General features: G+C 38.4%; 2 protein-coding genes across 2 annotated transcripts in view; both read right to left on the bottom strand.

Moving 5' to 3' along the window:
* The window catches only part of LOC131793347 (uncharacterized), a 49,107-nt gene extending 48,979 nt beyond the window's left edge, over positions 1 to 128 (bottom strand). The window contains exon 1 of the mRNA XM_066161830.1: positions 98 to 128. Coding sequence (XP_066017927.1) covers positions 98 to 128 — 31 coding nt within the window. The remainder of the gene's footprint in view (positions 1 to 97) is intronic.
* Positions 129 to 3,709: 3,581 nt separating this feature from the next.
* Positions 3,710 to 12,233, bottom strand: part of LOC131793320 (dynein axonemal heavy chain 12) — a 74,618-nt gene continuing 66,094 nt past the window's right edge. Inside the window, 20 exon segments of the mRNA XM_066161143.1 lie at positions 3,710 to 4,022; positions 4,704 to 4,771; positions 4,851 to 4,942; positions 5,196 to 5,273; positions 5,851 to 5,910; positions 6,159 to 6,251; positions 6,353 to 6,464; positions 6,543 to 6,646; positions 7,264 to 7,368; positions 7,567 to 7,650; positions 7,730 to 7,865; positions 8,576 to 8,673; positions 8,742 to 8,879; positions 9,147 to 9,287; positions 9,595 to 9,779; positions 10,200 to 10,268; positions 10,423 to 10,573; positions 11,155 to 11,299; positions 11,463 to 11,551; positions 11,735 to 11,804. Of these exon segments, the coding sequence (XP_066017240.1) occupies positions 3,832 to 4,022; positions 4,704 to 4,771; positions 4,851 to 4,942; positions 5,196 to 5,273; positions 5,851 to 5,910; positions 6,159 to 6,251; positions 6,353 to 6,464; positions 6,543 to 6,646; positions 7,264 to 7,368; positions 7,567 to 7,650; positions 7,730 to 7,865; positions 8,576 to 8,673; positions 8,742 to 8,879; positions 9,147 to 9,287; positions 9,595 to 9,779; positions 10,200 to 10,268; positions 10,423 to 10,573; positions 11,155 to 11,299; positions 11,463 to 11,551; positions 11,735 to 11,804 (2,209 nt within the window). The 3' untranslated portion in view covers positions 3,710 to 3,831.

Genomic DNA, 12,233 nt, shown 5'->3' with positions numbered 1-12,233 from the left:
CCTTATAACAGCAATAAGAGAGTTCAGTTGAATCATAAGGGAAAAAATTGTTGGCCTTTGGGGAAGTTAATAAAGATTTCTTTAAGTTCAACCATACGTGCAAAACTTGGAATTTTGAGACGTGCCATTTGATTTAGGCATTTGCTTGGTCTGCATTTCGGACAACCTTTCGCTGTCTTTTTATGGTGGCTTGTACATATCATCAAGATTTGGGATGTTCGGTCTAACAGCGGAATCGAGACGTTATCTTTTCAACACTAACTTTATTTGAGATAAGAGTTGAAACCTGAAAGCGTAAATAAAAGCTAAGTTAAGTACAATAAAAAAATGACAAACGAAATGAAACAGAAAGATACTTACGTTGATAATGTCAAAATAAAACTGCGACCATAAATAACCGCTTATTGGAAAAGAAATCTTGAGCAGACAACTGCGCTGAGAACGACTCCTGGATAATTTGACTAAAAACACTGATTATGATATAATGAAAACTAGATTTAAATACATGTGGCCAGCGTAACTACGTGCGAAAGTAAAAGTGTAAATAGCGAAAAACGACAACAAAGTGAATAGAAAACACCAACGAGGAGGCATGCGAAGATAAAAGAAATAAATGAATAAAACATCCCAAAACTAGCTAGAAAGCGCCTAGAATGTTTGCAGTTGTCAGCAATGTTAGTCGGTCTTGCAAGCTATGTAACTAACGTGATCATTGTAATAATCACAAAGTACGAAGTACAGAAAAATAAGGACTGAGACATAAACAAATGACTTACTTCATTGCACCAATGCACTTTTTTTTAATGTAAACCTAAATGAAGAGACAGAATTCCTCCTCACTACAGCACAAGATCGAGGTCTTCGTACAAATTACACCCCCCCCCCCCCCAAAAAAAAAAAATCGACAAACAGGATGTTTCATCAGTGTGTGGGCCGTGTCAAAGAAGAGAGAGAGAGGTAACTCTGAGCTATATCATGGCAGAATTTAAGAAACTGGCCTGAGTTTAGTATATGAACTGGAAATATGACAAGGCTGTCAAAGTTGTTCATGGGCACATTTCAAAGGCATTTAACCGCTGGCTGTGTAAGAAAATGGCCTAGTCAAATAGTTAAGGGCCTTTGGATTAAAACCTGTTGTTTTTCTGGGAAGGAGAGAAAGATCGTCTCGCAATACTGATCTGAGTCTCTGTGGCTCAGTGATAGAGCATCGGAGCACGGCGAAGGTCTGAGGTTTTATTCCTCATGGGGACTTCTTTGTCCCACGCTCGTGACAAGACGGAAAAAAACATCATTCTCAAATATCACTACTGATTCTTTTTTTCTTATTTTTATTCAATTACGCGATTCAAAGAAAATCCATTACCTGACTCGTGAATTCCGAGTTAAATTGCACTTGAAAACCGATATGGCACTCATCACTTCGCGATTCGTGCGATATCGGTTTTCGCGTGCAATTTAACACAGAATTCCCTTTTCAGTAATTAGTTTTCCTCAAGATTTCAAGATTCGTTTACTGTGCTTTAAAGCAGTACATAGTATACCACCTGATTACATTTTTAAAACTTGTTAGTTTAAAAAATTCTTACTATATACGAACTGAGGTCTAATCGGAATCTTGTAGCGATAGCCCCGAGTTCTCCACACAAGGAGCAAGGGCTTTCTTCTATACCGTCCCGTACCTTTGGAATAGTTTACCTAGTGACATCAATGGCCTGGGCTCTATATTTAATTGAAATCTAAAAAAAGTTTAGTTTTTTGCCGAGCTTTTAGTTTGTTACCCTTGTTATTTAGTGTTTTTGTCTTCCTGAGAGAATTATTAGGTTTGTTGCTATTTTCTTCTAACTTTTTATTAATTTTAGTTAGCTGTCATTATCAACGTCAATTTTATTTTCTGTGAAGCGCATTTGATCATACGTGTATGTAATTTACGCCATATAAATTCTAATTTTAATTGATAATAATTAAAGATAACTGAGAGAAAGATTTGCTGTAAATGCGGTCCAAAAATGTTCATGCAAGGGTGAGTGAGAAAGAAATTTGCATATCGAGTCCTCGACATACCTTAATGGAACTACGTAATCAAATGAGGTAAAAGCCAGCCTAAGGCTGTGTAAACACAAATTATGCACATCCGCATCGAAACTCTAATGACGCTCTAGCACCAATACCTAAGAGGTGCAGTTCTTATCTTTTTTGGTTATCTACTCGAAGATCCATGTTCAGCAGTTACTCAATCAACTATTGTCACTTAAAAGAGAGGCTATGGTATTATTTGAATGGAATTTGAAATGAATCGGCCAATGAGACAGAAGAAATGAACAACGAACTAAGAGATCCACTTGATAGAGTGAGCAATTCGCTTCGCCGAGCGGTGAGTATCAACAAAAGTAAAGAGACAGATCTAAGAACTACCATGAAATCGATACAACAGGAACGACGGAGAAGTTTTAATTCTTGGTCTCTACGGCAAGAGAAGTTTCTTCGAGCCAAACAGAACCTTGTACCATCAATATTGTCTGATCAGCCTTCTCAGCTGGAAAGCTTCCCAAATTCCGACGCTTACCAACAGATTAAAACAAGGAAACGACGGATCACGTTTGTCAAAGCTGTGGCACCAGTAACTTTGAGTGGAGATAACGGCAAAAGCAGAACTCTTAGCGAACAAACCACACCGAAGGTGCCAAATATAGTGGAGGATCGAAATATTGATGGAAAAAAAAGAAAGAAATCTAAAGCACAAGTTCTGCCACAGGTGATTACATTAGCAAACAGTAGTAGGTTCTTTCAAGGGCACAACAAACCGCGGCGAATCAGTAGAGATCACAGGCATGTATTCAGCAGTAATTTAAATGAAAATAACTATGATAGCACCAAGAATCCAGTTAAAGAGGGGGTCAGAGCTAGAAAAGTGAGCACCGTCTCCTCTCCGTTACAAAGGAAACAACAGAGCACGTCGTCGATTACTGATGGCCTGTCACAGGTTCAAAGCATACGATCTGAAACAGATTTTACTAAAGGACGAATTGGTTTAAATCCCATGCCAAGCATTGAAGAAAATGGGATAACTAGCAGTGAAGGAATAAACAAACCCCCAGGAATACAAGCCCACAGAAAGGTCTCAAAATTTAGCAACCATGAAAACTCTCCTAATATCACCGCGACAGAGGAAGATGAAGGTAAACAAACAGCTAAAGCAAGATGGAAAACCGTGAGGGATTCTCTTCCAAAAATCACTGCGAGTAAGAAAACTGATAAAAGCAAATTATCCATGTTGGAGCTCACTAAACTGTTTGAGGAAATTCGAGAATGTCGATACCTCCGTGTAGGAAGTAATTCGAGATACACAGATCATACAAGTCACAGTAGCAACATTTGCAAATGCTTGGCATGTGCTATTAAGGACAAAAATAAACTAAAAAATCACTTAAGCGCTTCAGATTAACCAGGCTTATCGCTTTCATCCGGATTACAGATTTCATTTTGGTTTTACAGCCCAAAGCACTTACAGTTATTAGTGTCTAATGAGTGCTTTCAATCATCTGTCTAGTCCAGGAGTTTAACATTATGTATGTTCAGAAATACAAGGATTCATCTGCTGCAATCATCGTACAGCTGAAATGTTTACATTGGTGTTCCATTCTTTTGTTTCCAAGGAGCTCACAAGATTGAAACCAAAATTGTTAATGAATACTAATAAAGACAAGCCATATTCTTCAAACAAACTGACAGCTTTATTCAAGCTACACAAAACTAGTAGCATTTACACAATTTTTTGAATATTTTACATTTTGCTCCTTAACTCGATTTCCACTTGACAAGTAGGATTTGCAATTAATCATCGAGTTGGCAAAGCAGTGCAACACCTCTCTTGATCCAGTGATTCTGAGGTTTGTCAGTAGGTAACATCACTGGCATCACATAATTGGTTGAGTGGCCCGTCGTTGATAGAGTTCCTCGTCTTTCACTTGTCTTATACACTGGACACTTGTATTCTTGCCTGTCTTTAAAATCTGCAATTTTCCCTAAAAAAGAAAAAAAACAAAACAAAAAAACAAAACAAAACAAAACGGTTATGCTAGGGTCAATTTAGTAATTAGCAAAGCTAACTTTCACTTGAAATTTACTACTGATAAAGCACCAAGAAACTTGTGGCTTACGGTATGAATGTTTAACCTTTTTTCCTCACAATTTCTTACCCTGCAAGATACCTCACCAGTGTCATGCCGTAAATTAATTTTCAGACAAGATTATACCTGTTAAATTAGTTTCTTAACATTAGTTGGACATGAAGTGAAGGTTTGGGAAAACTAACTTCATGAAAATGGTGGTTGAGAAGGGTTAAGTGTTTCATACAGAAGGTACAATGTGAATACGTCTCATAGAGATTGTTAAAAACCTAAGGATATACACAATTATATCTGCTCCTCTCAACAGCTCACGCGCACACCAAGCTGCAAAAAATTGTTTGTGCTGATTGAGGACCAAATCTCGTATCAACGCTTTGGTTTTCAGTACATAAATTTTCAAAATTTTTTCCTGTTTAAATTGAAGCGATCGTCATCTCATGCCAATAAAATCGAAATCAGATATGGACATGAGAGGATTTCGAACGTCCGTAAGAATTATTCAATGTAAGAAATTTCTAAACAAATTATACGCTTCCTATTTTTTATATCCTCGGTACACACTGTACAATATCTTACCTGGTTTCACCCATATAACTGGTATCGTGTCATGGAGAATCTTTGGCAATGACTCACCGATCAAACCTCTGTTAAACAATCGAATGTTAATATGTGAAAATATAGTCGTAGGCTGAACCAAGACAAAATCATACTCTTCTCACAAACCTCTTTCGATCCCACCGAGCGCCCTCCAAAAATAGACCGTGTACATAAACTCCATCACTAGGTGGCTTTTCTGCAGTGTCTCCAGAAAGAACCTAAAGTAAAACGTAAAGGTGAAAATTCAGCGTAGATCAGACATTGCCGGCATTGTACTGAGTGCTGAAATTAGTTACTTCTGAAGACGGTTGGGACCGTTCCTGGTGGGCGTCCCTATTGCACACGTTATTTATAAGAGCGTGTGCATCAAGTCGTCTACCAAGCTTTCCAGATTTATGGGCATCATCAGATAGAACCCAATTATGGTGCCTTTATACAACTTCGAATAACTACTGCTATTGTGAAACTCACTTCAAACTCAAAGCCCAGCAAGTCAATCGGTATAGTGTACTTCCTTGCATAATTCTGCTTTGCACCAGTCAAGAAAGCCTAAGAAGGGGGCACAAACAATATAGGTCGTTATCAACTTAAACGTCAGAGACTACCACTGCTGATGAAAAATTCCCAAAGAGAAAAACCAGGTCTCAAAGTTCGTTGGTTTAAATTTAAAACGAAGTATTAGAGACGGAGTCAATAATTCCTATGGAATAAAATTTAGTAAAGAATGACGAGAATCACGCGGTGAACAACTTAAATAAATATGCTGACATTCACCGAGTTCCTGATCATCCTCTGTCTACAAAATAATTCCCATGACCTTTGCATCGTAATCAGTTATCTGTGCTCCTCAAAATGTAGGATAAATCAAGCAGACATATTCCACACTCACTTGGAAAGAGTAGCATGCTTTAATGATATACCGTATTTCCACTACTGGTTTTTCTTAAAGCCAAATGATGTTTGATGCAGTCTTTAATGCGCTTGTAACCAAATGAGAAAAAGGACATCTTGACAGCCATATTACACAGTCCATTACCAGTACAATTGGTTGCTAAAGAGCTTGTAATTCTACCTCATTCATTAATATAAAAGACTGTCAACAAAAAACTGAGAAACTGTACACTACCTGTGTAAAGAAGAACCCGGATATCCAGAACACAACTGGTTTCCCCTTGTCGAACCAGTCCTAAGGAGGAAATCATTATCACCTCAGTTATTTTCGAACCCAGCAAACCAGTAAAAATACGTTAATTCTTCCAAATCTTGCCCAGATACTCCAAATTTCAAATTGGAGAATCAACTATAATTTTCAACTAAGTTTTAATTTAAGAATAACCAATGTCGATTTTTACCTTTGTGATTGTATATTCTCCATTTGGGTAATTTCCGAGAAAAATAATATACGCTGAATACTATGTTTTCCAATTTTAATACCTGTAAAAACTTGAGTCTGGCTAGAAAGTCATTGATGTAACTCCCGAGAGGTTTAAGAGAGGGATATGATCTCTTCATCCACATCTCAGGTACCTACATAAAAAAAAACAACAAACAAACAAAAATAAATTAAAAAACAAAAACAAACACGAAAAATATGGTGGATTCAAGGTTTGAGCATGACTTTGACTCACTTTTCCAACTAGCAAGCTGCTCGCCAATGCCTCCAGATCTGATGACATGACAACCAAGCCTTTTATAGCCTTCTGCAGATTTTGCAAACTTGTTCTGATTATTGACATCAATCTGAGAACACAACATACAAACAAATAACTCGAACCTTTACCTGCTAGAACTCCAGCTAAGTACAAGAGAGTGACTTACTTGTTAAATCGCTCCATCTCTTGAACCAGAACAGTGTTCATACTCTCTTCGTATGTGACTGGATATTTTTGAAGAGCCACCTCCAGGTCATAATCCTTTGGAAGCTGAAAACATTGTCAAGAGTGTAATGAATTTAAGTCTCTCAAACGCTTTCTGAATCTCCATATCTTTTCTCATCCAACAAAAGTTTCAGCCACGAAGGATACTCTCTGACTGTTGCCTTGATAACAACTGGAAATTATTCGCAGAAGACAAGAAACGAACAACTATTTCATAAGCTGATGGAAAATCCAGAATATTTCCGAGTGGAGGCATAGATATATTTCCTATTATAGGATTTTTTGCCAGTTTGTATTTTGCCTTCAAAGTGGAAATACAAGAGAAATTAAGGAAAAATGTCGCCTAAGATAACTTTTCATTGATTATCGCTGGCACATTTAAGTTGCTTCCATGGTTCTACATGATCGTACTGGTATTGTTCAGGAACATCTAATCTTCAAGAAGTAATTTGGTTTAATATAGATCACTACGCAGACACAGACTCTCAGAAGGGTCCCATGATGCGAATCGCCAAAGTAAACAAAGTTTTACATCGATTTGAGCGATACAGAACATCCAAGCTTAGGAGAGGTCATTAAAAAGCTCTTTCGGTTCCTTCGATCTAGTTTTCAACATGTTGATCACTGGGTCTTCCACATTTTCACGCTCAGTGAGTACTTACCTTGGACAAGATGTCCTTAGCAATCTCCAACAATACGTCATCAGACTTTTTGCCAGCTCCTCCTTCGCCGCTTTGTGACTGAGTCAGCAATACAGAGTCAAACAGCTGTTGATTCATAAAACGTTTTTCACTATTATAACACATTAATAAGACGACGGTTGAAATCAAGTTTAAATACATGCGTTACCTTAATTCAGCCTGCCTAGAAATGTCACCTAATTCCTGTCGCTAGAAACGAGGTCTCCACACAAGCTCATAGCTGTGCTTAAGAACTACAAAATCTTCAAAAAATGAGCAACAAACCTGTTTAGTTTCCTGCAGCTCCTTGGAAATGTCCACATTGTCGTGCATCCCAAAGACCTCGGGGGTCTGGGATAAGGGAAGTTCCTACAGTACACAAGAGGCTTCAGTTAACCGCTCTGGCTCAATACTAGTTAATCCTCAAGACTATGGTAGAAGAATTTACCTTGATAAACTCTACATACTGATCGTATGAACTTTTTGGAGGAGCGTAGTAAGTGCCACTTTGTGAGAATTTGTACTTAGGATCTTGTACAATCTCCGAAGTGTAAAAGTCTGCCAAGATACTCATAAGGCACCGTCTGAAACCACCAAATGAAAACACAGTTAACAGCCATGATGACGCTTGTGTGAATTGTTTAAAATTTTCGAGGTATTAATTTACAAGGTGAATTTAGGTATATATTTACTACGATACGTGAAAAAAGGATTTTATCTTTCTTGACATCATAGCGTGCGCGCTTGTCCCATCTAATTCCTATTGTGCCATCAAGTTGTAAATCTTTATGGTAGGCTGTGTGTACATAACATGACGCATGCAGTTGCATTTTGCAGGATAAATCCCGGCACTTTGACCGCGAGATGCAATGCTTTCAACAATAAATGAAAGAAACTAGCGAAGAAATTGTCACCAGCACACTGAAGTCTTCTTCCGCCAATATAGCTGTCCATCAAAACAACAACAGCAACAAAAATGATGATAATAAAAACAATAACAATAGAGGAACTAATAATAATAATAACAACAACAATAACTTATGAGATAGAGTTACTCTCGGCTGTGTCTCCAGCAACTCTTACGGCTCTCTCATGCTCTGCACACTTTCCGCATGCAACCAACCTTGCTGAGCATGATCATTCAACGACCTAGTGACAAATTCTTAACCTTTCTTTACTTAATTAAACGTTTTAAATCCCGCCAAAAGGGTATAAGTATTAATTAAAACGTCCGGTAAATGCACACATGTCCAGATAGTTATAGGTATTTTTTGGAAAGGTTTTCATTACATACCTGTCGTTGTCATCAGTAACTCTGCCTCCATAGTTACATTCCCCAGTCAGATAAGTAATGGCGTCAAACGGAATCTCTTCGTACTCATTGATAAACATCTGAGAAAACAAAAACACTAGTAACTTACGAGCAACCTACAACCGTTCTTGAATTTCATTGTACAAACCTGTAATTGTCTAACGCTGATTCTTAAGTCGGACTCGTTGAAACCATACGGTATGTTCCAGCCCAAGGGACCAAACTTTCGCCTCTCTTGTACCAAAGCGTGGAAGAAACACAAACCAAACAAAAGCTTCTCCCAGACCTGAATGGGAAAAATACAATACTTAAAATTGAACGTCCAGGTGCCACACTTAGGTAAAATACGTTTACGGTTGATTGTTCCTGAAAAGAAGAACCTCGCTACTTTCATCACAACGCTACAAGTTTACTATCGGTAGTGAAGACTGACAACGACAACAACGAAAGTCGGAGAATGTAACATTAACTGAGAACATTTTTTCTAACACTTGTTTCATTCCATGGCTCAAATACAGCTGTCTAGGAAAATTCTCAAGTGTTGCTTGCTTACCGCAGATTTAGCCCCACAACCACTGAAGAACTCTTGATCAGATATTGGGTCACTCAGATAGGACTGCAAGAGATTCTGGCGCAATCCTGTTGGGGGCTCATTTGTCATCTTTACACCATTTTGAAGTACAGTAACTGGAAACTAACCAGTACATGGTAAAAAGTTAAGAGGGTCATCCAAGCAAGCACGTCTATGCACCAGTCTTACTGACTACTGGAGATACTACAAAACAGGATCTCTGGTGATTTTGAGATAGAGACATATTATATGGAGGTTTGCAAATTTGAGCTGAGCCGCCCAACAAAGATAACGGTAAGCCATTGTGACGAGCGGGGGAAAGAGTAAAGTTCTGAATGATTACAAATAGTCAATAACTTCCACTACGAAACCTTAACTATCAACGCTAGCACTACCACTAAATCTGATAGTCCTTGGCCTTTCTGGTTACCTTATCAGAGGGATAACTTGTTAGCCACAACCTGAAGTCCTGATGAGTATTCTCTGGAGACAAGTCTTCGCAAATCTTCTCAAGTGAAGTCATCCACGAAACTGCTAAATGACAGTTTTGTAATACAACCCAGGTTCCATCCTTGACGGCATTCTCTATGAGACGAGCGGCAACAGGCCCCTGACAAAAAGCGTTATGCATGCGATAATTTTTACACATCCCTTAAGATTATGTGGGTTCAGGCGCATTCGAGTGAGTTTCGTTAAAATAAAACCAAAGCTAAACGCGAAAATATCATCGAGAGCTAGTGAGAACTCAGTGCAAAAACAAGTAAAATGCCTGAAGCGCGGGAAACCCTAATGACTAGGTAGCCATTGGTTTCGCTTTGCATCTAGTTGATTGAGATGTTAGTGCAACTTCCTTGAACCAATCACAGAACGAATCGACACCCACATGAAAACTGACTGCTCATTAGGCAAGATATGAGATAAGGAAAGAAATATTTACGGTTATAACAAAATCGGTTAAAAAGGAATCTAATCTGCGAAAACACGTTCACTACGAGCCAACGCTGAAAACCAATCAAATACAAAAGAAATACCTGTCCTGTCCGAGGGAAATCGCATTAAATCTGTCCCCACTGAAACCTTTATCTGCTGCAAACTTCATTAGGCCTAAAAACAAAACCATGGTTTAAATAATTGAATTAATTAACAAATAGACAGACTGACAGACAGACAGACAGACCACAGTCTTTCACTAATAAAGACTTGCGTAGAAAGCCAGTGATATAATTCAAAATTGTCAATAACACATCCGGTCACTAACCTGCCATAGGATCAGCTCCAGGAGATAATACAAAAATAAGTGGGGCACATGAATTGGAATCAACGTAGCTCTTAGCCAAGTCAAACGGTGGGGGCTGAACAAACTTACTCCCAAGCTTGTCTTCCACGAAGTTCGTTACAAGTGGCACAACCTGTGTGTAAAGTAGTATCGTAATGTTCAGTTTCTAGTCGAGAAGAGATAGTCGGTTGAATAAGGTTCTTGAAGCTTATAATTAACAAATTTGTTTCATGTTGTTGTGGGTTTGTTCAGTAACAGAACGAGATGACGTCAAAATGCGAAGGGAACGAGTGGGAGTGTATCACTGATCACAATCATCTTTGTTCGACGTCTTCATTGATCAAGTACTGGACAGACACAGGGAAACATAATTCTCTTTGTCTTATAGAAGAACGAAGCAACGTTGTTCATGGTGACGCCATGTGTGTGAGTATGTGTGTGTGTGTTTGTTAAATGCCAGATAGATAAAAGAGTCTCCCCTGCACTATGGGTATAACCTTAACACTATTACATCCAAATGGTTCACTGTTTACAACTCTTTTGCAACATTTCTACTTCCTATTTGATTTAACTACTAACCCCACAAAATCGTATAAAATCACCTCCAACGTTTGTAGTTTGCTTTCGTTCTTTTGAAGATTTCGCTCTCTCATTTTCTTTTTTGTTTATCTAAATAATGGATGATAAAGTGCTATTTACTAGGCACGTCATTACCTTGTCAGGCCGGAGGCACCTAATGACCATCATTTTCTGGAAGTCAGTCAGTTGTTCAGACCATGGAGCGGGAAAAGGAGCCCGGTGAGGTTCTTTGCTGTCATAAATCTTGCGCCACTCGTGCGTATTACCAACAAAACTTTTTCTGTAGAGTAAGACGTTTTTTTTATTATTTTCTAGTAAAAGGAAGGACAATTTTTCGGTTCTAGGACGTGTTTTCACTTTCCATCGCTTTAAAAAAAACAAACGGATTATCCTAATTTTGAAAAGAGAAAATTCAATCAATACGATTTCATGCATTCACAAACCTGAAATCCTTGAAGCCACGCAAGTCACACATTCGACAGAGTTCATCCCACGCTTTATCTGACAACCAAGAAGGATCTGGGTTTTCCAGCTGAAAAAAAGCAAACGTTTAATGAAAATCCTCCAGGAACATTGCAGTACACGAAAAACGACGGAGGAAAAGTGCTGGGTAAAGAAAAACAATGGCGATGAATCAATGCCAAAAGACAAACATCATTTTCTAATGAACGATAATAAGCTAAAAAGATATGGAATTTGATCGATCGCATCTTACCTTGTTTTCCAGGCCTACCCCACCAGTCAAGAAAAACATGAATTCTTCCATGTCAATCTCATTCTTTGAGCTGCAATCAAAAGTTTTTAACAATCAATTTTGAGTGTTCGAAAATAAGCAGGTATAAGAAGAAAATAGATATCAAATATGGTGGTAAAAATCACTAAACAGTGAAATGCTCCAGACCCACTGGTAGGGCACGCACGCTAAGAGAAGGTTTCACTGCCGACACTGATGACGGCGACATGACGGAGATATCACTCGCAATGCCAGAAACAAGGCACAGTGCATCACTGTTACACAAATCATACATCACAACAAATTTAACAACGAAGAGGTTTTCGGTAAGAAATACAAGAGAGTCAGGGTAGATAGTGTAATTCGAGTAAACTTACGTAGGACAGAAAGCTTAAAACTGGCCTTTCTCTCCCTTCGAGTGATGTTATTTCCCAAGATGTGTTATCACCATGACAGTGATTGACAGCTGGTTCCCAGCAAG

The sequence above is a fragment of the Pocillopora verrucosa genome, chromosome 14 (assembly GCF_036669915.1).
Source record: "Pocillopora verrucosa isolate sample1 chromosome 14, ASM3666991v2, whole genome shotgun sequence".
Taxonomy (NCBI): Eukaryota; Metazoa; Cnidaria; class Anthozoa; order Scleractinia; family Pocilloporidae; genus Pocillopora; species Pocillopora verrucosa.
The sequence above is the reverse complement of the archived record's forward strand: the minus strand, read 5'-3'. Positions and strand labels throughout refer to the sequence as shown.